Source organism: Vulpes vulpes, chromosome 15 (genome assembly GCF_048418805.1).
Source record: "Vulpes vulpes isolate BD-2025 chromosome 15, VulVul3, whole genome shotgun sequence".
In the NCBI taxonomy this organism is placed as follows: domain Eukaryota; kingdom Metazoa; phylum Chordata; class Mammalia; order Carnivora; family Canidae; genus Vulpes; species Vulpes vulpes.
The window spans coordinates 47,530,692-47,557,708 of NC_132794.1; the positions used below are offsets into that span (position 1 = coordinate 47,530,692).

Here is a 27,017-nt window from a genome sequence, read left to right on the forward strand (position 1 = left end):
AGGAGCCCGGCCCGGTAAGGAAGTGAGGAGCTGAGCGAGCGAGAGAGGTAGGCGGGACTTGTCGCAGGGGTGGGGGTGGGGGTGGGGGCGGGGGGGGGGGGGAGACAGTGGAGTCACGTGCCCTGGGCCCCCTCCTTCCCTGGGGCAGGTGGATTCCACTAGCGCCTGAGCAGTCTTGGCGCGAGGACAGCGTCCTCCGCCCCTCACCTTCTCCGAGAGGGAAGCCCAGTTGCTAAGGCCTTTGAATTTAATTTTTTCCCTGAGAAAATTCACCTGCTTGGCTATCCTCTAGGTTGGTGTTTTGTCTGGAAATTTCACCCCTTTGCTACCCAAATTAGAGCACTCCGGCGGCTCAGGTGGAGGAGACTACTTTTGCTACTCTTACCGGAGACCCAGGTTCCATTAGCCAAGTCATGAGCTTTCTCTTAGTCAATAAGCAGGAGCCCCTCCTGCTGTGTTCTAGGCGTTGTGTTAAGCAGGAATTCAAGACAGGTAAGAGTTGGTATGGGGTCCCAGAGCTCTTTACAGCTAAACGGAGGGTGCGCCATAGGGCAGACAATTTTACAAATAACAGCTAAGAGTTATAGAAGATATGACAAGTGTGGCCAGTGCACATGAAGGAGAGGGTGGTAAGGAAGTGTCAGACTTTTTTTTTTTTAAGGAAGTTACTTTCGGGGCGCCTCGGTGATCCTGTCAGTTAAGGGTATAACTCTTGATCTCAGCTCAGATTTGATCTCAGGGTTGTGAGTTTGAGCCCTGCGTTGGGCTCCACACTGCACATGGAGCCCACTTAAAAAAAAATATGGTTACTTTTGATATCTTTCGGGGCTTGTGGTATCTCTATGATGCAATCCTTCCTCCCCCACACTCCACCCCCAATTTCCAGGGGCGGTTACTCTCTCCCAAAGAAACATGTAACTAAAGACATTAGCCAACCATCAGTAGATATAACTTGACTGAGGCTGTAGCCGTTGGATGTGTCCAAAGCCAATCACCATGGCTCTGATGGTATTAACTACCACTGTGTAAAAGGGAACTATCAGGAAATCCACTGTTCATATTTATAACCATCCTTAACCATCCTTAGCATATGCAAGCAGAAGGAAGTGGAAAGCAAGAAGATTAGAAAGCAAAGGAGCAAATAACAGCCACGATTTTTTCAGTGCTTATTCATAGAGAATAAGTAGGGGGCTGGAGGTCAAGTCTACAGTTCTGCCACCGGAACTAGAGACATGAATCTTGCAGCATCTGATTCATAGAAAAGGTCATTGTCATTGGGGTTAAGGGTGCTTCATCAAGCTACTTCATGACCTTTCAATTCACTTACACCCTTTTCTCTCATCTGCTCCCCAAAGAAAGTCTTGATTTCAAATGTGGCCTCTCAAATATCTTGAACAAGGATGAGGGTTCTTTAACAGTAGGTACAAGTATTTGCTGATATAAAATGGAATAAATTTTCTGACTTAAAGTTACAGTTGTAAATTATCAAATTGCACTCTTACAGATTTACCAATGTCCTCTGAGTTTAATTAGTGTGTATGCTGAATAAATTGAAACCAGATCCTGGGATGCCTGAGTGGCTCAGAGGTTGAGCATCTACGCCTTTGGCTCAGGGCCTGATCCCAGGATCCAAGATCAAGTCCCATATCAGGCTCCCTGCATGGGGCCTGCTCCTCCCTCTGCCTGTGTCTCTGCCTCTGTGTGTCTCTCATGAATAAATACAATCTTAAAAAAAAAAAAAAGAAAGAAAGAAAAAAGAAAAACCAGATGCTGGTCTTGCAAAGCTATGGTGATCTACTCCCTGAGGATTGTTCATATAGGGAAGCCACATGAGGGCAGCAGTATCCATCTATTTCAAACTCTGCTTTAACCACAGTGTAACCTAGCACAAACATATTTTTTATTTGTATGCTTGACCAGTATAGGCCTTCATTAAGATCGGGAACCATGGGGCAGCCTGGGTGACTCAGCAGTTTAGCACCACCTTCAGCCCAGGGTGTGATCCTGGAGACCGGGGATCGAGTCCCAGGTCGGGCTCCCTGCATGGAGCTTGCTTCTCCCTCTGCCTATGGCTCTGCCTCTCTGTGTGTGTGTGTGTGTGTCTCTCAGAGACACAGGCAGAGGGAGAAGCAAGCTCCATGCAGGGAGCCCCATGTGGGACTCCATCCCCGGTCTCCAGGATCACACCTGGGCTGAAGGTGATGCTAAACTGCTGAGCCACCCAGGCTGCCCAAATAAATAAAATCTTAAAAAAAAAAAAAAAAAAAAAAGATCAGGAACCATGTCTTTCTTACCTCTTTATCTCCAGAGCCAAATGATGTCTGGCAAATGTTCAAAATTCATTTGGTATGTGAATGTTTGAATTAGAACTCTCATGGTCAAACCACACTGAATGGGAACTAAAACTTGCGATTCCCTCCTCAGTTCCTTCATGTTGCAACAAAGGTGATCTTTTGGAAGTGGAGATCATATCTCACACACACACACACAAAGTCTGATGATTTCCCATTCCTCTTACAATAAAGACTTAAACCCTTATCACAAGAAGTTAGTTGGAGTTCTAAGTTCAAACAATAGAATTCATATAACCAGTTTAAGCAGTAAAAGAAATTGATGAAAGCCACTCTGTCCAATAGAACTTTCTGTGGTGATAGAAATTTTCTGTACCTGAGCTGTCCAATAAGGAGCCACTAATTTCATGTGGCTGTTGAGCACTTGAAATGCAGTTTGGTGCAACTGAAGAACTCCTTTTAATTTTTCTTTAATTTTACTTAATTTATTTTAAATAGCCACATGTGACTAATGGTTACTTTATTGTACAGCACAGGATTAAAGGATATTAAGTAGTTAACAGAATCTTAAGATGGGCCAGAGTCTGGGTCTATATAGCCAGGAACGGTATCTAAACCTCACGGAGGGACTGCTCAGGGGATACCCCAATGCCTTTTTTTTAAAGATTATATTTATTTATTCATGAGAGATACAGAGAGAGAGAGAGAGGCAGAGACACAGGCAGAGGGAGAAACAGGCTCCATGCAAGAAGCCTGACATGAAACTCATCCCAGGTCTCCAGGATCACATCCTGGGCTGAAGGCGGCGCTAACCTGCTGAGCCACTGGGGCTGCCCTACCCCAATGCCTTTAAACATAGATACTGCAGCTGGCATTGCTGACTGGCCACTAGACACAAGAATCGCCCCTACTGTTAGCCCTCCAAATCAGATGTTTCCAATGCTATGTTGTCACACATGGGTTCTACATTGTACCTGCTTCCTCTGCTGTGTGCCTCTGAACTGAAGGCCCTGATTGATCAATGGAGCCCAAGTGATGAATGCCCAAGCTGCAATGGAATCTGGGAAGGCCAGTTTCTGGTTTCAACATCTTATAATGTGGGAAATTCCTCACACAAAAGAAGAGTGTTGAGAAGATGCTGGATATTCAAAAAAGTACAACTGTCTACATGGTCTATACCAGAGCTTCTCAAATGTTAATATGCAGACATATCATCTTGGGATATTGTTTAAAAACAGATTCTCATTCGGTAGGTCAAGAGGGAAGAAGGCAGAATATTCTAGTTCCAAGAAGTTGCCAGGTGTTTTCCATGTTGCTAATCCAGAAACCGCATTTTGAGTAGCAAAGCTTTATACAATCCCACAAGGACTTCCTCTCTAGAACATTCTGTTAAATCATTCCTTGTCTGTGCTTCAGACACATTAGGAAAACATTCTTTTAAAATTTATCCTTTGTCAGGACACCTGGGTGACTCAGCCGTTGAGCATCTGTCTTAGACTCACGGTGTGATCCCAGGTCCGGGTCTGGGTCTGGGAATGAGTCCTGCATGGGGCTCCCTGCAGGGAACCTGCTTCTCCCTCTGCCTATGTCTCTCCCTCTTTATGTGTCTCTCATGAATAAATAAACAAAGTCATAAAATAAAGTTCATATTTTGTCATGTGTCTGGTTCTGAGGCCTTATCTTCTCTTGATTTGGCTCTGTTTCTGAGCCTGTTCTCCAGCTCTCTTATGTATTCTATGAAGCATTGATATCCTTTCAATAATTGCCTCTCCGACGAAGTTAATCAGAGTTGGTTTTGTATTTTGCATTTAAGAGATCTGACAAATACATCTTCTCATGTACTTCCCTTTTTAAGGGGACAGGAGCATATGGAAGGCAAATGGGAACTTTCTAATCCTCAGGAATGATAGGTGTGAAGACGTTGTTTCTGGGGTATGTGTGTATGTTTAGATACAAATATAACAGCTTTATTGAGTTATAAGTTACATACTATGATATTCCCCCTTTAGGGACGCCTGGGTGGCTCAGCGGTTTCAGTGTCTGCCTTTGGCCCAGGTGTGATCCTGGAGTCCCAGGGTTCAAGTCCTACATCCGTACATCTGGCTCCCTGCAGGCATGGAGCCTACTTCTCCTTCTGCCTGTGTCTCTGCCTCTCTCTGTCTCTCAAGAGTAAGCAAAATCTTAAAAATAAATGAATAGGATACTCCCCCTTTAATGTATACAAGATTTTTTTTTAGTATAGTCAGAGTTTAGCAAGGCTCATTATGATTTGTTTTGAATAAAACTCCTTTGTTTTACCAGATCCAAGGGACTTTCAGCATACCTGCACGGAATCTACACTTTTTTTTTTTTTTTTTAAGATTTTATGTATTTACTCAGGAGAGACACATAAAGAGAGACAGAGAGGCATAAGTAGAGAGAGAAGCAGGCTTCATGCAGGATCCAGGACACCAGGATCAAGACCTGAGCCGAAGGCAGATGCTCAACCACTGAGCCACTCAGGAGTCCCTGGAATCTACACTTTTTTTTTTTTAGACTTGTAATTTTATTTAATTTTAATTTTTTTTTTTTTTTTAATGATAGTCACAGAGAGAGAGAGAGAGAGAGAGAGGCAGAGACACAGGCAGGCTCCATGCACCGGGAGCCCGACGTGGGATTCGATCCCGGGTCTCCAGGATCGCGCCCTGGGCCAAAGGCAGGCGCTAAACCGCTGCGCCACCCAGGGATCCCCTATTTTATTTTATTTTTTAAATAATAAATTGGAATCTACACTTTTGATAAGTCATTCTCACAGTCTCTCAATTCAACTCACTGCCTTACTCTCATTCACAGCCTCTCAACTGACAATTCAACACGTTCAACTCCACTCATTCAACTCCCTCCGTCACTCCTCCCCTCGGTCCCCGCCTCTGGGGCTCGCTGATTGGCTGGTGCCCGGTGACGTCTTCGGATCGCGACCCGGGACCTGCGGCCCGGCTGTCATGTGGCTGGGCCGCCACCGGTGGCTCCCAGTTCTTCTGCAGGGGAGCCTCACCCTCCGTCGCCTCGGCCCTGCCAGGACTTGGGGTGGTTGTAGGGGTCAGATGGCGGAAACATTCTCGACTGGGGCCGAGGCACCGTCTGAGCTGAAGGCTCCGGCTCAACAAAACGGAGACGCTAGTGGCGACGCGAGGGGTGAGCTACCCGCCGGGAGCCGGAAGCCTGTGGGCTGGGGAGTGGAGCCGGCCCGGGAAGACGGGAAGCAGACCCCACTGAGCGAGGAACAGGCCTCGGTTGCAGCTTCGGGCCCAGGCAAGCGTAAGAAGCGACGGGACGCCACCAGGGAGCGCGTCGTGCCACCCCCGAAGAAGCGGCGGGCAGGGGTGAGCTTCGGCGATGAGCACTTTACAGAGACCAGCTACTACTTCGAGGGCGGCCTGCGCAAAGTGCGGCCTTATTACTTTGACTTCCAGACCTACTGCAAAGGCCGCTGGGTGGGGCACAGCTTGCTGCACGTCTTCAGCACCGAATTCCGAGCCCAGCCCCTGTCCTACTATGAGGCTGCAGTCCGAGCGGGGCGCCTGCATCTCAACGAGGAGCCGGTACAGGACCTCAGCATTATGCTCAAGGTAAATGGGGCCTTCCCAAAGCGGAAAGGGGGCAGGGGTCTTTTCAGAGTTAACAGGGCATAGGTACTGAAGTAAAATCAAGGTGATTCTGAAGCATTTTCGCTTTTACTTTAGCCCACTCCTCTTATCCCATCCCCCCAAAGGAGTGTCTGCTTCAAAACTCAATCCACGCATCCCCTGCATCCAGGCGGCTTCCTTGTTTCCAGGGGACAGAAGTTGGAATTCTTTTTTTTTTTAAGATTTTATTTATTTATTAATGAAAAATAGAGAGAGCGGCAGAGACACAGGCAGAGGGAGAAGCAGGCTCCATGCAGGGAGCCCGACATGGGACTGGATCCCGGGTCTCCAGAATCAGGCCCCAGGCTGAAGGCGGCACTAAACCGCTGAGCTACCAGGGCTGCCCAGAAGTTGGAATTCTTAAGGCTCCTTTTGTGCACTGCCTTGTGGCACTGGCACTGATCGCTATGTTGCATTGTAGGTCTCTGTACAAGTAGGAATAATAGAGCTTGTCATTTATGTCTCCTTACTGTGTGCTGGCACAGAGGTAAGCATTTTATGTACTTAACATTAAATTCTAATGACAGCCTTGTGGGGTAGGTATTGCCACCTCATTTTACCTGTGAGGAAACAAAACTAAGGTAAACTTAAGACAAGTAAGGCAATGATGTCACCTCCAAAGCCTGTGTTCTTGTAACTAATACTTTATTTATCACAGAGCCTGATACGATAGAATTGTGAAATGTTAGGTATAGAAACTAGAATTGTCTAGCACAATGCTTTGACCCTTTAAAATTCTGTCACAGTTAAGAGTTACTAACTGTGACAGACTAACACTTTGTTGTGACGGGAGACAAGATGATTTCAGCATTTGGGAAATGAGTGGTTTAAATTCCCTCTAACATCCCTATTTTGAGAATTACAGGTCTGGCCTAATCCACATGTTTTACAGAAGAGGAAGCTGAGGCTCAGAGAAGTTAAGTGGCATACAGTGAGCCTGTGGTGAATCCAAATCTAGAGACCAGCTGTCTGTCTTACGGCTTGGTATTGTTTGTTCAAGGTCACAATAAGTGATGATTTTATGGAGGTTTTAACTGTCCATTTTAGCATGAACAAGGAGAGGGAGAAGGAGATTCTTGCTGAGCAGGGAGCCCAATGTGAGGCTCAATCCCAGGACCCTGGGATCACAACCCGAGCTGAAGGCTTATGGTTAACCGACTGTGCTACCCAGATACCCAAAACTTTACCCTTAAAATGTAACTTTATTGTAGAGAAAATACAAATAAAACCAAAAAACACCCATAATCCCACCACCCAGAAATACCACCAAAACATTTTTGTGTATATCCTCCTAGTACTTTTTCAATACCTGCTCTTTGCCTGTGTGTCTATTTTTATAAAATATGAATATTTTTATAAAATATGAATATAATATGGACACTGCATTTTCTGCTTAAAGATGTACTATGACCATTCTGTATCAATAAGGAACAGGAAGTTGTATGAAGTTAATTACAGGTTGCTGGCCTCCGGGCTGATGAGTTGCCTATGTCATTTGCAGGACAATGACTTCTTGCGGAACAGAGTGCACAGGCATGAGCCACCAGTCACAGCAGAGCCTATCCGCCTGCTAGCTGAGAATGAGGATGTGGTGGTTGTAGACAAGCCTTCTTCCATTCCTGTCCATCCTTGTGGCCGCTTCCGACACAACACTGTCATCTTCATCCTGGGCAAGGAGCACCAACTCAAGGAGCTACACCCATTGCATCGGCTTGACCGCCTTACCTCGGGGGTACTCATGTTTGCCAAGACAGCGGCTGTCTCAGAGAGAATTCATGAGCAAGTTCGGGACCGGCAGGTGAGCTGGGCTTTTGTCTCCTGCATGGAAATTCCTGGGCTCACAAATGCTTTGTATCAAAAGTGTGTCACTGAGTTCTGTTGAAGTGGGCCTTCATGTTACCTGGCCAAGCTTCCTATCCTCAGGAAGGTCAACACTGAAAACACCAAGGACAGGTTATTTTCTCTTATGCTTCGAAAGATCTTTAGAGATGGCCTTTACACTGCCTCTCTTGGTAGTTTGCTGTTTTGAAGTTTTATGTGCTGACAGGCTGGAACCCCTGGGTAGCTCAGCGATTGAGGGTCTGCCTTTGGCTCAGGGTATGATCCTGGGAGCTATATATATATAGTATGATCAGGTTCCCTGTGGGTGGGGAGCATGCTTCTCCCTCTGCCTGTGCCCCTTATGATAAAATAAATACAATCTTAAGAAAAATGATAATAATAAAGTGCTGACAGGCTGACCAAGGTGTTTTTTGGTTGGTTTTGTTTGTTTTTTTATGACTAATTTTTTTAAGTTTATGGGGACAGACTACTTAGTAGAAAGATTCTGGATGAAGTTGGAAGAGGCTTAGGTAGAAGGTTAAATGGTAGTACTATCATCTTGACACTTGTAATTCTGGATCTGATTGTGATACATTTAGTGAGTGTTTACTTTCTGCCAGGCTCAGTACCAAGTACATTAGAGTCTAACTTATGGAATCCTTGTAATAGTCCTGTGAAGTAAATGCTTTTCTAATTTTAACATTTGCTAGACAAGTTAATGGAATTTAAAGAGGCTTAGTATTGTACCCAGAATCATGAAATTGGCAAATGGTGGAGCTAGGGTTTGAATCCTCTTCCATCTTTTTTTTTTTTTTTTAAAGATTTTATTTACTTATTCATGGGAGACACAGAGAGAGAGAGAGATTGGCAGAGACCCAGGCAGAGGGAGAAGCAGGCTCCATGCAGGGACCCTGATGTGGGACTTGATCCTGGGATTCCAGGATCACGCCCTGAGTCGAAGGCAGATGCTCAACCACTGAGCCACCCAGGTGTCCCGAATCCTCTTCCATCTGATACTGATGCATTTCTTATCACTATATTGGGTAATGAGTTTAGGCTTTGTGCTGACTTCCTCCCTTTACTCTCCTTTGTAGCTGGAGAAGGAGTATGTGTGCCGGGTGGAGGGGGAGTTCCCCACGGAGGAAGTGACCTGCAAGGAACCCATCTTGGTGGTATCTTACAAGGTAGGAGTGTGCCGTGTAGATACTCGGGGCAAGCCCTGTGAGACAGTGTTCCAGAGACTAAGCTACAATGGCCACTCCAGTGTGGTGAGGTGCCGGCCTCTCACGGGCCGCACTCACCAGATCCGAGTTCACCTCCAGTTTCTGGGCCACCCCATCCTCAATGACCCCATCTACAACTCAGTTGCCTGGGGCCCCTCCCGGGGACGAGGTGGCCACATTCCCAAGACAGATGAGGAACTGCTTCGGGACCTTGTGGCAGAGCACCAAGCCAAACAGAGTCTGGATGTGCTAGATCTCTGTGAGGGCGATCTGCCCCCAGGACTCATAGACTCTACAGCTCCCTCCTCAGAGGTGGGCAAGGACCACATAGAAGAGTTGGCTGCATCTGCCCAGAAGATGGATGGAGAAGTTGAGGCAACCCCTCAGGATCTGGACACAATGACCTTGGCACCAGGGAAGGCAGCTGAAACAGATGTTGTGAATCAAGAGATAGACCCCCTCTGTGCAGAGTGCCGGTTGGTGCGACAAGACCCCTTGCCCCAGGACCTTGTGATGTTCCTGCATGCTCTGTGCTATAAAGGACCAGGGTTTGAGTACTTTTCACCCATGCCTGCATGGGCACAGGATGATTGGCAAGAAGACTGAGGACTATGGCCAATGGAGCAATTGCTTCTTGAAGTGGAAAAGGAATGGGCCATGGAGTAGGATCTGACCTTGTGGGCTAGTACTCAGGGTTTCTATAGGAGTGAGGTTCTTACAGGATCTGCTTATACTTGCTACCTCCTTCTTTCCTCTCCCTCTAGCTAGAGTTAGGGAACATATTGGTTTGTAAATATATCTTTTTCTAACACCTTGTGTATCTGGTTTTCTTATCTTTTTTTTAAAAAATTGAGGTAAAATTCATATAATGTACAATGAAGATACACAGTTTAGTGACATCTATTGTATTCACAAAATTGTGCAAGCATCGCCTCTTATCTAGTTTCAAAACATTTCCATCATCCAAAGGGAACTCATACCTATTAAACAGTTACTCCCATTTCCCCATCCTCCCAGCTCTGGTGACCATTAATCTACTTTCTGTCTGCATGGATTTGCCTGTTCTGGACTTTTCATATAAATGGAATCATATGATATGTGACTTTTTTTTTTTTTTTTTTTTTTTTTATTTATGAGAGAGAGAGAGAGAGAGAGAGGCAGAGACATAAGCAAGCTCCATGCACCGGAGCCCGACGTGGGATTCGATCCCGGGTCTCCAGGATCGCGCCCTGGGCCAAAGGCAGGCGTTAAACCGCTGCGCCACCCAGGGATCCCTGATATGTGACTTTTTAAAAAAAATTATTTATTCATGAGAGACCGAGAGAGAGGCAGAGATACAGGCAGAGGGAAAAGCAGGCTCCATGCAAGGAGCCCAATGTGGGACTCGATCCCGGACTCCAGGATCACGCCCTGAGCTGAAGACAGACGCTTAACCGCTGAGCCACCCAGACATCCCAATATGTGACCTTTTATGTCTATCTTCTTTTGCTTAGCATATTTTTAAGCATATATCAGTACTTTGTTCCAATTTATAGCATCAGTACTTCATTCCTTTTTTTTTTTTTTTCTTTCTTAAGTTTTTTATTTGAGAGAGACCATGCACACACGCACAAGAGAACACAAGTGGGAGGAGGGGCAGAGGGAGAACCAAACTCCCCACTGAGCAGGGAGCCCGATGTGGGGCTCTGTCCCAGGACCCTGGGATCATGACCTGAGCCGAAGGGAGATACCCAACTGACTGAGCCACCCAGGCACCCCAGTACTTCATTCCTTTTTATGACTGAATGATATTCCATATGGGTATACTATATTTGTATATCCATTCATCATTGGATGGGCATTTGGGTTGTTTCCACTTTTTGCTATTGTGAAGAGTGCTGTTATGAACATTCGTGTATAAGTTTATATTTGAATACACGTTTTCAGTTTTTCCAAGTATATACTAAGGAATGGAACTGCTGGGTCATATGATAATTCTATGTTTAACTTTTTGAGGAATCACCAAATTGTTTTCACAGTGGCTGAGCCATTATACATTCCCCCTGGCAATGCACAAGGGTTTCAGTATCCCCATATCCTCACCAATACTTGTTACTTTCCGTTGTTTTGATTATAACCAACCTAGTAGGAATGAAGTGTTCTTGCATTGTGGTTTTGGTTTGCATTTCCCTATTGAGTATCTTCGAGCATCTTTGCATGTGCTTCCTGGCCATTTACATATCTTTGGAGAAATGTCTATTCAAGTCTTTTGCCCATTTTTAAATTGGGCTGTTTGTCTTTTGTTATTGAATTACAAGAATTCTTCATATGTTCTAGATATAAGACATGTTATCAGATACATGTTTGCAAATATTTTCTCCCATTTTCTTTTTTGGGATTTTTTGAAGATTTTATTTATTTATTTGACATAGAGAGGGGAAGGGCAGAGGGAACGGGAGAAGCCGACTCCCCTCTGAGCACGGAGTCCAATGCAGGGCTTCATCCCAGGACCCTGTGATCATGATCTGAGTTGAAGGCAGACGCTTAACTGGCTGAGCCACACAGGCACCCCTATTTTCTCACATTTTGTAAGTTGTCTATATATTTTGTTTATAGTGTCCTTTGATTCACAAGTTTTAATTTCTTTTTTTTTAACTGCAGTAAGAGCACTTAACATGTTATCTACCCCTTAACAAATTTTTATGTTTCCAGTACCATATAGTTAACTATAGGCACAATGTTATACAGCAGATCTCTAGAACTTCATCATCTCATGTAACTAAAACTTTATACCCATTAAATAGCAATTTCCTATTTCCCTCTGCCCCCTACTCTTTGCTTCTATGTGTTTGACTGTTTTAAATACCTGAAAAAAAATTTTTTTTGTTTTCCTTTACTGACTTTTCACAGAATACTCTGTACTTAAATGTATGGGGAGTTTCTCCACACCAAGCAATTCTAACATCAGCTGAGTGTCCTACAATTTAACTCAATTCTGACACTGTCTATCTAGAGTTAGCCTCAGATCCCACAGGTTAAGGGCTCAGTCCCACAAGACTGCCCCATTTCAAATGCCAATTACAGGTCTAAGTTGTCACCTGTACTTCTGACCAACCATAAATCAGAGGTTCCCAAAACCCCTTCCTTGGGTTCAGTTATTTACTGAAATGGCTCACGGAATTTAAGAACAGTTTACTTACTAGATTATTGGTTTATTACAAAGAATATTAAAGGAAGTGAATGAATAGCCAGATGTAGAGACACATAGGGCAAAGTCTTGAAGGGTCCTGAGCACAGGAGCCTCTGACCCTGTAGAGTTTGGGGTATGCCATGCCCTGGCATGTGAATGCCTTTTTGTTCACCAACCCAGAAACTCTCAATCTAGCCATTTGGGATTTTTATGGGTCGTTCATTACTTAGGCATGATTGATTAATCCATTGGCCACTGGCTATTAAATTAATCTCCAGGAGGTGCCTGGGTGGCTCAAGTAGTGATCCTAGAGCCTTGGGATTGAATCCCGCATCAGGCTCACCATAGGAAGTCTGTTTTTCCCTCTGCCTGTGTTTCTGCCTCTCTCTTTGTGTCTCTCGTGAATAAATACATAAAAATATTAAAAACAACAACAACAAACTTAATCTCCAGTTCCCTATTCACAACCCTCCTGAGTTAGTAAGTGGGCTGAAAGTTCCAACCCCTTATTAACAAAGTTGATTCCCCTTGCCAATTAATGCCCATCCTTAAGTGCTTTCCAAAAGTCACCTCATTAACAAACTCAGGTGTGGTTGAAAGGATTGTGTTAGAAGTAACAAAAGACACCTTCATCACTCTCATCACTTAGGAAATCCCTAGGGTCTTAGGAGCTCTGCCAAGAACAGGAATGAAGACCAAATACATATTATAAATCACAGTATCACAATATCTTCTATAAGTGGAATCATACAGTAGTTGTCTTTTTATGATTGGCTCATTTCACTTAGCTTAACATCCTCAAGGTTCATCCACGTTGTAGCTTGTATGGGATCTCTTTTTTTTTAAAGGACGAATAACACCACATTTTGTTTATCCATTCATCTGCTGATAGACACTTGGGCTGCTTCCACCACTTGGCTATCATCAATAGTGCTGCTATGAACAGGGTGTGTGACTATCTTAAGACCCTGCATTCAATTCTTACGGGTATATATATTAAAAAATAGGATTGCTAAATCATATGGTATTTCTATTTTTAATTTTTTAAAAGATTTATTTATTTGAAAGAACAAGAGAGTGCATGAGCAAAGGGAGGAGCAGAAAGGGAGAGAAGCAGATTCCCTGCTGAGTACAGAGCCCCACATGGGGCTCAATCCCATGACCCTGAGATCATAACCTAAGCCAAAATCAAGAGTTGGACATTTAACTGACTGAGCCACTCAGGCACCCTTCTATTTTTAATTTGTAACCACCATACTGTTTTCCATACCAGTTGCACCGTTTACAATCCTGTTAACAATGCACAAGTGTTCCATTTTCTCCACATCTTTGCTAACACTTGTTATTTTGGGAGTTTTCAGTTTTCTTTTCAGGGTATGAGGTGTTATTTCATTGTAATTTTAGTTTACATTTCCCTGACGATTAGTGACATTGAACATGTTTTCATTTGCTTATTGGCTTTTTGTATGTCATTTAGAAAACTGTTCAAGTCCTATGCATTTTTCAATCAGGTTTTATTTTTTTGTTGTTGAATTATAGTTCTTTACATATTCTGGATGTTAACCCTTTATCAGATATATGATTTGCAAATATTTTTTCCCGTTCCATGGGTTGCATTTTGTTCTGTTAATTGTGTCCTTTGATCCACAAAAGTTTCTAAGTTTGATGTAGTTCCATTTGTTTTTGCTTTTGTTGCCTATGAGGCTGATAGGAATTTGACAGGGATTGCATTGAATCTATAAATTATTTTTAGGTAGTATTACCATATGAACATTATTAAGTCTTCCAATCCATGAAAATGGAATGTTTTTCCATCTTTTTTAGATCTTTAATTTCTTCCAGCAGTGTTTTGTTATTTATAGTATACGAGTCTTATACCTGCTTGGTTAAACTTATTCCCATGTATCTTATTCTTTTTGATACTATTTAAAATGCCCAGGGACCCCTGGGTGGCTCAGCGGTTGAGCATCTGCCTTTGGCTTGGGCGTGATCCCGGAGTTCCGGGATCAAGTCCCACATCGGGCTCCCTGCGAGGACCCTGCTTCTCCCTCGGCCTATGTCTCTGCCTTCTCTCTGTGTCTCTCATGAATAAATAAATAAATAAAATCTTTAAAAATAATAAAATAAAATAAAATGCCCCCAAATAATAATAGTTTGCTTAATTCTGTCTTTGGATTGTTCATTGATAGTGTATAGAATTACAACTGATTTTTTTTTATCCTGCAATTTTCCTGAATTTATTAGCTTAATAGTTTTTTTGTGTGTGGATTCTTAAAATACATGTGGAATGTATATATTTTTTCATGTCATTTGAGACTAGAGACCATTTTACTTCTTCCTTTTCCGATTGGGTGCCTTTTTATTTCTCTTCCTGTCCAGTTACTCTGGATATCTCATTGTGATTACACTACAGTGTTGTATAGAAGTAACAGAGTGAAAGTGGGCATCTTTGTCTTGTTCATAGCTTAGGGGGAAAGTTTTCAGTCTTTCACGATTGTATGATGTTAGCTGTGGGCTTTTCATAAATTCCCTTTACCATATTGAGGATGTTTTTACTGCTTGTTTTTTTGCCCTGCATTTCTGCCTGGTTAGCCTTTTGACTTCTGTTCAGGTGGAAGTTTTCTCCTTTCTGTTACTTTTATTACATATCTGTAATGTATTTCCTATTTCTTTGGAGTATGCATAAACCCTGACTTTTTACTTTCAGGCTTCTTCAGTATGAATGAGACAGGCTTGTTAATACCTAATCTGTAGACTTTGATCAGCACACACTAAGCAGTGGTGGTGTGGGTGGGGAAAAAAACAATTGAGTTTATGTTCTTTCAGTGGTCCATACTGATTGTTGGCCCCCCACTATATGTCAAACATTTAATTCTGGGATACAAAAATAAACAACTAGGCCCTGCCAGGATAAACATGATGAAATGTGCCAAATACGAAGGAAACAGTGGAAATACATCATAATTCTAGCTGGAAGTACAGCACAGGTTTTCCAGAGGAAAAGGCACATAAGAATAAGTTAGAATTTGCCCAACAGACATAAGAGAAAGATTACAGGTAGAAGAGCAATGTGAAAGAAGGTAGGTAAATTCCAAAGGTAGAGAAATAGAGGAGACATCCAAGGAGAAAAGTTTTAATGTATGGCTCACTGTCATACATACATACATACATACACTTTCATACATACATGCATACGTACATACATACACTGTCACTGACTACTTAAGTCTTTGCATGGCTTGTATATCAACAAGGTCTCTGAACTATAAGGGATAGGAACAACCTGGGGGGGACAAGATTTTCAATGGATTTGAGTATCTACTCAACTTTGTGAAAACTCTATCTCTGTCTCTCATGAGCCAGCTAATTCCTTTTATCACTGAGACCCTCCTTAACTCAGGATCTCTGGTTTCCCAGGACAGGCAAGAATCAGATGCCTGGTAAGTCATTCAGCAGACATTTGAGTACCAACTGTGTGCTAGTTTATACTGGGTTCTTTGTATATAATGGTGAATAGAGGATCCCTGGGTGGCTCAGTGGTTTAGTGCCTGCCTTCGGCCCAGGGCATGATCCTGGAGTCCTGGGATCGAGTCCCACATCAGGCTCCCTACATGGAGCCTGCTTCTCGCTCTGTCTGGGTCTCTGCTTCTCTCTCTCTCTCTCTATCTCTCATGAATAAATAAATAAAATCTTTTTTAAAAAATGGTGAATAAAATAGATGTGCGCCCTGCTCTGAGTATATAGTCTACAGTGTACAACCCAGTGTGGGGAAGACAAGTAAACAGTTAACATACATTAAGTAAATGTTCTCCGTGATGGGGGGACAAAGGAAGCAGAGGCTAAATTCATACCTTGTCTCTTGCTTTCTGGGGTTCTGAATGGTAGCATTTTCCATCTCGGCTCTTTAGTTCTGTATTTTTTCTCTTTCTAGTCCTGTTGATCTTATTCTCTTAGTAAGCCTTAAGGGTTTTTGATGTAAGGACACATGAATGGGCTCGAGAGGGTTCCTGGATCCCTTTGAAATGGTATGCAAAATTTTGTGTATGTGTATATTTTTCATATATTTCAACAGATCTTCAAATCTTAATTGTCTAATACTAGCCACCTGTGCTATTTAAATTTAAACTAATTAAAAAAATAAATTTAAACTAATTAAATAAAACTTAGCATGCAGTTATTCCATTGCACTAGCCACATATCCGGTACTCAAAGCCATTTATCTAGTGGCTACCTTATTGGGTAGCACAGACACAGGATGTTTCCATCATTGCATAAGGTTTCTCTTGAACAGCATTACTTCAAAGAGCCTTTATTGTAAACAAGAGTTCTTGAGTACAATGATTCCACTAATCTACGGAGCCTTAATAAATGGAGATTGTGCTTGTGTGTCCACGCACATGCATGTATTCTTCCATCTTGCATATACTAGTCGAGTAATTGGTCTCTATGTCAGTCAAATGCTGAGCTAGGTGCTAGAATCTTTATAAAGACCTTTGAAAAACGTATTGCCCTAAAGCAGCTCAGGTTGACCCAGTTGATCTTTCCTATAGTTTTTCCACTTGCAAAATGATACCCTTTTAAAAAATTTAATTATTATAGCCCTACTCTCCTTACCCCTACTCTGGAGGTAACCACTACTAATAATTAAGTGGTTTTCTTCCCGACTGCTTTCTATCTATAGATGCATAAATGTTTATGTATTTTTTAAAATAAAAATGTGATCATGCAAAAAAGTGGGATCATGCCATACAAATAGTGCTGCATGTGCTTTTCTGTAGGACATTTTTTTGAAGAATGTATGTATGTATGTATGTATTTGAGAGAGAGAGAGAGAGAGAGAGAGAGAGAACAGAAGGAGAGGGGGAGGGAGAAGCAGACTCCCTGCTGAGCAGAGAGCCCGATAGATACGGGGCTCAATTCTAGGATCCCGAGATCATGACCTGAGCCAAAGGCAGGCACTTAACTGATTGAGCCAACCAGGTGCCCCTGTAGGACATTTTTTTAAAAAAGCTTCATTATTGGAGTGCCTGGGTGGCTCAAACATCTGCCTTTGGCTCAGGTCATAATCCCAGAATCCCAGGATTGGGCCCTGTATCAGGCTCCCTGCTCAGCAAAGAGTCTGCTTCTCCCTCTGCCCCTCACCCTGCTTGTGCTTTCTCTCTCTCTCTCTCAAATAAATAAATAAAATCTTTTTGAAAAAACCCAGCCTCATTGTATCACACTCTGTGACTACACTATAATCCATCCCCTATTGGTGGAATTTACGTGTTTGCAGTTTTTTGTTATGATAAACTGTAATGAACATCCTAATATCAGTTTTCACTCATATCAGTGTTTCTGTAGAACAAATTTTTAGTGTAATTGGGAGATTGATGGCTTTAAATGTTTTTGAGGGGCACCTGAGTGGGTCAGCTGGTTAACTGTTTGCCTTCAGCTTGGGTCATGATCCTGGGGTCGTGGGATCAAACCCCGTATCAGGCTCCCTACTCAGCAGGGAACCTGCTTCTCTCTCTCCTTTGGCCTCTCCCCCTGCTTGTTCTGGCTCTTTCTCTATCAAATAAATAAATAAAAATCTTAAAAAATATATATATTGATAGGTAATACCACACTGCCCTCCAAAAGGATTATGACAGTTTACATTCCTTCCAGTGAGTAGTGTGAGAGGCAGAAGCAGGTGAATGTAGTGACTGAAACAGCTGGTCAAGCAGCTGCATTTTCAGATTGGCTCTGCATTTCAAGGTTGGCTTTAGTTCTTATTTATTTATTTATTTATTTATTTATTTATTTATTTAATGAGAGACACACACACACAGAGGCAGAGACACAGGCAGAGGGAGAAGCAGGCTCCATGCAGGGAGTGGGACATGGGACTCCATCCCAGGTCTCCAGGATCTCGCCCTGGATCCCAGGTCTCCAGGATCATGCCCTGGGCTGGAGGCGGCGCCAAACTGCTGAGCCCCCGCACTGCCCATGATTTAGTTCAAACTGTGGATTGGAACCATGGGTTTCCTGGAATGTCTGCACCTCTCAATGGATGACCTAGATTGGCGTTGGTCAATCTTTTCTCCCAAAGAGAAAATGGGCTCATTTCACAGTCTCTTTGGTCTTTGGATCACTGGTTTTCATGGCCTGCTCAGTCAGAGGAGCAGGACTGAGTCTCTTTGGTCTTTGGATCACTGGTACTCAGGACTGAGGATGATTGAAAACCAAAGATGGAAGTAGAGCATGACCAGGTTTTAGATGGATAAGTTTACTGCAGTCATAGATGTCATCTCCAAGGCATTCATTTTGCTTAGAACACTTGCTTTGTGCATGGTAAGCAATACTGGCTATGATTATGACTATTTTCTTCCCCTCCAGATCCTCTGTGTACTCTCTCCTCTTCCTTCTGTTTGAAAGCTTGTCCAAGTTTTCAAAACTGCAACAGGGGCACCTGGGTGGCTCAGTGGATGAATGTCTGCCTTCACCTCAGTCGTGATCCTGGGATTGAGTCCCACATCGGGCTCCCCACAGGGAGCCCGCTTCTCCCTCTGCCTATGTCTTTGCCCCTCTCTCTGTGTCTCTCATGAATTAAAAAAAATCTGCACCATTTTTTCGTCAGCCATTAACCACACCAAACTGTTAAGAATTGCCGAATAAAGTTGAACATTCACGTAATTAATGATTCCACTCTGTCCATTTAATGATAGGGAGAAGTACAACTAGAGAAGCACTTGTACATGTATCCCAGGAGACATGTATGGGAACATTCACAATAGGATTCTTGTAATAGCAAAAGGCTGGAGACAACCAAAATATCCATCCATAAGAGAATGGATACCCAACTGTATATTCAGACAATGTGTATTAAGGAGCAGTGAAAATGAATGAGTTATACCAATAAAATAGGGTTGAATGAAAGAAGACACAGAGGAATAAGTATAATAAGATTGCATTAATATAAAATTCAAAAACAGGTAAGACTACACATTTCTAGGGATATATACATGCATATCTGGTTAAGAAAAGCAAGAGGATGGGGGCACCTGGCTGGTTCTGTTGGAGGAGCATGCAACTCTTAATCTCAGGGTCATGAGTTCAAGCCCCACATGCGGTGTAGAGATTCCTTAAATAAAAAATAAAAAATAAATAAATAAAAACTTGAAAAGAAAAAAAAAGAGGATCAACACAAAATTCAGTAGTTATGTCTGGTGGGAGGATGGCAGCAGGGAGAGCCACATGAGAAGCTTCAAAGGTGCCTTTAATGTTCTGTTTCTTAAACTAGGTCACATTTACATGGGATTGGTTTTATTACTGTTCCTTTAAATTGTACACATGATATACATAATGTATTGTATCATTGTATAATATCTTTTAAGATAAAAATTAATAAAAATGTTAAAAGACTTCTCTTTGTTTAACCTTTGTATCTCTGAAATAGTGAGTCTCTTTCAGTCACCCACCACATAACACCTAAAGTCTATTAGACCTCCCTGTAGCTGGTGGTAGCACTTCCAAGTGCTCAGCCCATAGATCGCTTTTACCAGGGATAGAGAGCACCATATGTCTGGTATTTGGGGGAATATAATGATAAGCAATATATAATGATTTGTGAAAGTGGCCACTTTAATATACCTTAGCAGATCCAAACACTGCTCTTTGTCATAAAAGAACAGGGATCTAAGAGCAGTTTATGGTTTTGGTATTCTAGATTTGGGATGCTTTCAGACATGGAGAGCTCTGTGCCTTGCATTTCCTTTTTTTTTTCAAGATATTATCCATATTTCTTTTTTTTAATTTTTTATTTATTTATGATAGTCACAGAGAGAGCGAGAGAGAGAGGGGCAGAGACACAGGCAGAGGGAGAAGCAGGCTCCATGCACCGGGAGCCTGATGTGGGATTCGATCCCTGGTCTCCAGGATCACGCCCTGGGCCAAAGTCAGGCGCTAAACCGCTGTGCCACCCAGGGATCCCCTGCCTTGCATTTCCTAACACTTAATATCATGGCATCTAGACACAAATTATTTTTTAAATATTTTATTTATTTATTTGACAGAGAGAGAGAGAGAGAGAAACAGCATGAGCAGGAGGGGCAGAGGAAGAAGGAAAGAGGGAATCTCAAGCAGAATCCACAAGCACGGAGCCTGATGTGGATCCCTGAGATCCTGACCTGAGCTGAAACCAAGAGTCAGGCACTTAACTGATGAGCCACCCAGAAGCCTCTAGACAGATTTTTGAAAATACTTCGGTAATTCAAGTAAATAATAAATGACAATTTTTCTGGTTCTTTTTCCTATAAACTTTACAACATTCTAAATGTTGAAGTTAAGGTAGGTTAAGAATTATGAAAAGAATAACTTTAGGGATGCCTGGGTGGCTCAGCAGTTAAGCATCTGCCTTTACCTCGGGGTCTGATACTGGATTCTGAGGATCAAGTCCCACTTTGGGCTCCTTGTGTGGAACCTGCTTCTCCTCCATCTGTCTGTCTCTGTGTCTCCCATGAGTAAATAAAGAAAATGTTTTTTGAAAAAAAAAGAATAGCCTTATATCCAATCCTAATTGCTAAATTTTCCAGAATCAAAATAGAGGCAAAATTGTAAAGGTTAAGAATTTTACAAGCCAAGGAATGCTAAGAATTGCCAGCAAACCACCAGAAAGTAGGAAAATGTTGTGGAACAGATTCACCCTCAGAGCCCTCAGAAGGACAAACCCTGTTGACACCTTGATCGCAGACTTCTGGTCTCCAGAACTGCAAGACAATTCTGTTTAGCCTATGATGCTAAAATAAAGGCTGCCTCTGTTACTTGCTAGGTTATACCAAAAATGACTGCTGGCGGCATTGAAACGGGAGTTTATTGCAGTGATCTTTTCAGTGAGTACACAGAAACCACTGTCCAGGACTTATTTCAACTTTTTCCTTCCTTCCTTCCTTCCTTCCTTCCTTCCTTCCTTCCTTCCTTCCTTCCTTCCTTCTTTCCTTCCTTCCTTCCTCCTCCCTCCCTTTCTCTCTCTCTCTTTCTTTCTTTCATTTATTTGACAGAGAGAGCACAGGCAGGGGGAGTGGCAGGCAAAGGGAGAGGGCGAAGCAGACTCCCCGTGGAGCAGAGAGCCCAATATGGGGCTCAATCTCCGGACCCGGAGATCATGACCTGAGCCAAAGGAAGATGTTTAACCGACTGACCCACCTAGGTGCCCCTCAACTTTTCTTTAAGATTTTATTTTTAAGTAGTATCTACACACAAACCAGGGGCTCAAACCCACAACCCTGAGATAAAGAGTCTGGAAGATTCCAAATGGAAATTTTGAAATTTAGAAATGTGGAGCATTGTTCCTCCACAATGTGATGAGAAGGAAAGGTGACTGGTTGTTGTTTGCTAACTATCCATAGCTACCTCAGCAGAAGACACAGCAAGGGGATACAGCAAGTGTTATTCCCCAGTTCCCTTAGTCTTTTGGCATTTATTCATGTTGTCTTTCCTAAGCAAGGTTACTATAAACTGGATTTCAGTTTTTGCTCTATTAATCTTCAATATGAAAACATTTAGTTTTCAACTAGGGAGGCATTCCCAGAAGCTGTAGCAAAGGAGTTGCTTTCACGTGATAGCATGCAGCTCAGGGGATGATCTGAGCAAACAAAATGTTTCCAGGTGGTGCTGCAGGTGCAAAGAATACCTGGATTCACTCTTAAACTTCTTTAGGCTTTGTCATGACTATCTTCCCAGAAATGGTTCTCCAGTGAGACCATACTTCCTAATGGTAGGAACAGACCGAACCCACTTCTGTCATTTGCACCCCTCAAAACCAATCTTTGCGAGCTTTATAGCCCAAGGTCTCGGTTTTTCTTGCAACAATTCACAAACAAACTGGAGGCACACCAAACATAACAAAACCCCATAAACCAAAACAAAACTCATTAGATTTAAATTCTTCCTTCATAGCTATGTCCTAGAAGGACTACTGACCATTACCAATTAAACACCGCACAATTCTTCCCAGAGCACCTCATTCTCCAAAGAGAATGGGTTTTCCTGAAGCTAGATTTGGAGAATGAAGACCCACTTCCTGGCACTGAAGAAGTGAACAAGCTGGAATATCTTGGTAGCATATTTGACTGTGCAATGATTTTTTTCTCTTGTTGTCTTCCAGATGTTGAGTCCTGAAATAGTTCAGGATAGGTCTTGTGAAGAAGAACCCTGGTGTTGATGGAGAATGGTTTCTCTTGCCCGTGTTTTGTTGACAAATTTCAGGGAGTAGTAGAGGTTATTTCCAAAGGTAGCAGTCTGTAGAAGTACCGCGTCCAAGTCCAGTAGATGGCGCCTCTAACTCTTTTCCTGCCTCATTTCAAATGTATTTTATCAACACTAATCCAAGGTCCCCCCCAACCCACTATGGGCTTTTAAATAATCTGGCGTGTTGATTCTTTTGATTCTCTTAGGAAAAGTCAAAAGTGAGCACAGTTCTTACAGGTGAAGAGATTATAGAAATGCAAACAACTGGAACTGCCTTAGCAAGTACTACTGCAATTTCATATGAAAGAAACCACTAATGACCTAAGCGTGAAAACAGGTAAAGAACTGAAGAATAGAAAAGTGAGCTTCCACTCACAAGGTTTTTGTTGTTGCTTTTCTCTAGACGCTTCCGGTGCTTTGTATTTTCAGAATTTCTACAGCTGAAGATTTTCCTTTAGGAGAGTAACCCACTCACTTTTTATTTGTACGGACTGGACACATTGACAGATCTCGTCAGCTTTCTGTAAGAAGTAGTCACTGCAAGAAGCCGGCAAACCTGCTGTATAGAAGAAGCTGTATAACCTAGGACAAGTTTATCTTTCTGTGTCCTCATCTGTTAAAAGGAGTAATAAAAATGTCTCTCATGACCATGGTCATGATGAGTTAAGGTAAAGTGATTCACTGTGGTGACTGCAGATAATAAAACACTGGATAAATAAAGATTAAATATGAGTTGAATGAATCTTCCTGATGATCTCTGAAGAGGGGATTGTTTCAGGTCTTCAGGCTCTGGCTTCTAGATACCGCCAAGTTTCTGCATGTTGCCAACATCGTTTTAATGTTTCCCAGTGTATACTTTTCTTGAGCGCATGCAACCCACTGGGGGCTGGAAGAGAATCTCGAACATTGTGCCTTACAGTAACTTTTGCATTCAAAACCTGGTATGTCATAGCAAGGAATTAAAAACCCTGGGTGAAGGTTTATAATAACTAAGGTCCCTCAACTCAGAAACTAGGTTAATTAAGATGGTGCGGACCAGCACTGGAACACATAAGGATGGCAATAATGTTAGAATTCTATGCACTGCTATCCACTTCATATAAAAAGGTACTGAATCAAGCACACACGTTTTGCGGGATGTTTCTTTCCCTCTTGTTTATCTGTAACGTTAGGATGCTCCAAAATCTGGCTTCCAAATACCTCAAATCAGAAATTGACGGTGCCAGAGTAAATTGAGTTAGTAAATCGTAACCGGAATCAACTATTTTCATTCGTAAATAAATTTACGTCCCTCTGAAGCAAAAGATACGACCGACGAGGATGGGATTCGAACCCACGCGTGCAGAGCACAATGGATTAGCAGTCCATCGCCTTAACCACTCGGCCACCTCGTCCCAGAAGCCTACTGCTTCCTGGTAACTATAGGGAGTAATACTAGGGGGATGTGACGCAACGTTATGGAGGCCGCCATTTTGTACGGAAACAAAGATTCGATCATTTTTACGGCGAGTAATCAAAAGAAAATGGCTGCTCCCATGATGTGAGGGGTCGACAGTGGGGAGGGACAAAGGAAAATTCGGTAGAAAATGAGATAGACTTCAAGGAAATAAAATTGATATACAAACTGGGAAGTTTAATTAAAGGTGTCAGGAACGGGGTTGCGCCGTAGTCTAAGGGGCGGAGCCGACGCGTAGAGCGGCTTTGCGCATGTGCAACCGCTAGGCGGTTACATTTGAATGCTGCGCTGAGGTAGTCTGGGTGTTGTGAGGTGAAGCCGGTGGGCGGCGGCGGGCCCTCTCTGAGGAGCGCGCGGACCCAAAGCAAGTCTGAGGAGCATTTGTCAAGCAGCTGGACTGCGGTGGGTAAAGAGAATGACCCTTTCGTTCCAGGCTTCCAGGGCTGTGGGTTTCAGGTTTTTTTCTGGGCGCTCTGAAGGCTCCGCGGTGGGGCGTTGGGATGCTTCGTCCGCCTGGCGGCCTCCGAAAGCGAGGGGCGCGGAGTAGAAGTTTCCGCCCGTTTGCGGGGCTTTTATTACTCCCTATAGCTACCAGGGCCTTCCGCCTGTGTTGGCGTTTCTCCCTCCACACCTGAGCGCCTCGGGCCTGCTCGGGTTCGGGTCCGCGGCGCCCCGCCCCGCCGCCGTCTGTCAGGGCTCCGGGACTGCGTCTGGCGCGCACCCCTTCCCTAGGGGACTCCGGCGGTTTGTATTTCCGACTCTGTCTTTTCGAAGCTGTAACTGAAGTGACAGTGTTGAGTGGTTTCAAGTGCTCGGCTGGGCGTAGTTTATGTACTAGCAGCACTGAACAGTCATTGGTTTTCCTGCAGTTACAGTAACGTTGACAAGAGTCAGTGTAAGTGAGCCACAAACGAGTTTTGGAAAAATCTCCATTAGTAGTTCGGAGTTTGTTAAAGCTCCTTTTTCTTGCTGCTGACCTCCATATTGAGTTTAAGAAAAAACAAACAAGCAAACTCAAAATATTGCCGATTGGGATTTTAGAGATACTTTTGTAGAGAGGTGACGGAGAAAACCGGAGCAGAGTTGACTCTAGATATTAAGATTGAAGCTTTCACTTCAGTTGAATTGGATCCGTCGAATTCCTCAAGTATTGATGGGGTTCCTTGTGCCAGAGCCGAGAGCCAATGATTCAGAGACCCTAATCTGGAGGAGTTTTCAGTCCAGAACAGAAAAGTATCAATATTCACAAATAACTAATACAAGACAATGTAAAAGATTATGGGACCCTGTGAGGTGCCATGGGAGCACAAGAAAGGGAGAGCTTATTTGATGCTTTGGGCCCTGGAGACTAAAGGAGGCTTTGTGGAGGAGGGGGCACTTGAGGTGGAACTGGAAGGGAAGGATGCATTACGGAGTTGAGTCAATGTAAGATTTTGCTAATGGAAAGATTGGGTTCAAAGCCGTGTAATTCTCGACTATGTGAATGGCTGGAAATGTTTACAAGATGACAAATAGATACAAAAATGTTTGGAGTGATGGTGTCAGTGACATGTTTACTGAATAAGAGAGCATAACAGAAGATGCCCTAGATATTGGTAGTAGGACAGTGCTATCCAATGAAACCTTCAGTGATAATGGTAACGTTTTATATTTGCACTGACCAACATGGTTACCCACTGGTTACAAATGACAACTGAGAGCCTGGAATGTGGCTATTGTGACTGAAGAACTGAATTTTAAGTTTTATTTCATTTAATTTAAATTTGGTACCCCTGGCTGGCTCAGCCTTTGAGCGCCTGCCTTGGGCTCAGGGTATGATCCCGGAGTCTGGTGATTGAGCCCCACATCAGGCTTCCTGCAAGTCGGTTTGCCTGCTTCTCCCTCTGCCTATGTCTCTGCCTCTCTCTCTCTCTGTGTCTGTCTTATGAATAAATTAAAATATTTTCAATAAATAAATTTAAATTTAAATAGCTGCTGTATCGGATAGCACAGGTCTAGAGCCTATTATCAGTGGACACAATGGAATACATTAACTCTAGAAACTGTTAGTGTAAATGCAGAAGTAGCCGAAGAGCCTGATAGTAAATATTTCAGATTTTGCAGTCTGTATAGTCACCAGCATTGTCTCTGTTGAATGTTCTTGTTTTTTCTTTTGTTTTCTTTTTGTTCTTTTGTTTCCTACAACCCATTCAAAATGTTTAAAAACAAAAACAACAAAACACACTCTTAAGGGCCCATTTGGCCCAGTAGCTGTAGTTTAAAGACCTCGGGATTATTTAGACTAGTAATTCCTAAACTTTCTTGTCCCTTAGGTCAGAATAAATACCTACCAGTTCCATTTATTAAGTCATTAGGTCCAAACAACTTAAAAAGTTAAGTTGAAATAAATTTATGTCCTAATTGCCTAGTAGCCATTTGAAAAAAAAAAAAAAAAAAACATAAATCGAAGGAAACGATAATATTTTTATTTTATTCTTAATCACAATTATTTACTAATTGGTTATATGTGCCTGTTGAACACTACACAACTTCTCAAATCTTGGAATCATACTGGACACTGCCACCCTCATTTCCAGTACCACATTGATAAAAAGTACTTGCCAAAAATCCAGCTTTGCAATAATATGTTATCTAAATGAATATGATACAAATAGGTACTATTTTGAGCTAGTAATTCACACAGTGCCTGACAGCTGTTAAAAATTGCCATTTCCCTCAAAATTTAAAATATCCCAGAACGCTTCTGTGACTATGCTGCTGTAGCATCTTTGGGTGCCAGGTGCATGGTTTTAGAACCAGTCAATTAGTTACTGTGGCAGTGACCAAGAGTTCAACCATAACAGCATTTTACAAATGAAATTTAACATGATGATCTGGGGTACCCTATTTCTGTTGAAGGTTGAACTTACAATTATATAATAAATATGATTTTTTTAAAAAGAGGACTTCAGTAAGCTTTGAATGTCATCACATAATTAAGTGCCACCTGGTCTGCAGGTTAGACAGGAATAATGTTCAATGACTATTTCAGACAGTGAAGATGTTTAGGTGATCCTGATTTGATAGTATCTAATATTTTTATCTGAGAATTTTGAATATGTCACTGAATTTGAAAATATTCCCAAAAGGAGAAAAACTGCAAGTCAGTGATTATAAAGTAAAAGTAATTTAAAAGAATTGTTT

General features: G+C 42.6%; 2 protein-coding genes and 1 non-coding gene across 5 annotated transcripts in view; 2 read left to right on the forward strand and 1 right to left on the reverse strand.

Annotated features, from left to right (window-relative positions):
• The window catches only part of RPUSD2 (RNA pseudouridine synthase domain containing 2), a 58,524-nt gene extending 48,713 nt beyond the window's left edge, over positions 1-9,811 (forward strand). For 2 of the 3 annotated variants that reach the window (XM_072738295.1, XM_072738296.1), the window contains 3 exons: positions 5,124-5,899; positions 7,458-7,754; positions 8,872-9,811. In XM_072738295.1, coding sequence (XP_072594396.1) covers positions 5,273-5,899; positions 7,458-7,754; positions 8,872-9,606 — 1,659 coding nt within the window. In that variant the 5' untranslated portion in view covers positions 5,124-5,272 and the 3' untranslated portion in view covers positions 9,607-9,811. Of the gene's footprint in view, position 1; positions 48-5,123; positions 5,900-7,457; positions 7,755-8,871 lie in introns of those variants that run through there. The other variant, XM_025998478.2, reaches the window with a different exon arrangement.
• A 13,879-nt stretch (positions 9,812-23,690) lies between these two features.
• Positions 23,691-23,772, reverse strand: TRNAS-GCU (transfer RNA serine (anticodon GCU)). Its single transcript has one exon. It is a non-coding gene; the product is annotated as a tRNA-Ser (tRNA).
• A 102-nt stretch (positions 23,773-23,874) lies between these two features.
• The window catches only part of KNL1 (kinetochore scaffold 1), a 64,258-nt gene continuing 61,115 nt past the window's right edge, over positions 23,875-27,017 (forward strand). The window contains exon 1 of the mRNA XM_025998325.2: positions 23,875-24,236. The gene's annotated coding sequence lies outside the window, so the exon portion shown is untranslated. The remainder of the gene's footprint in view (positions 24,237-27,017) is intronic.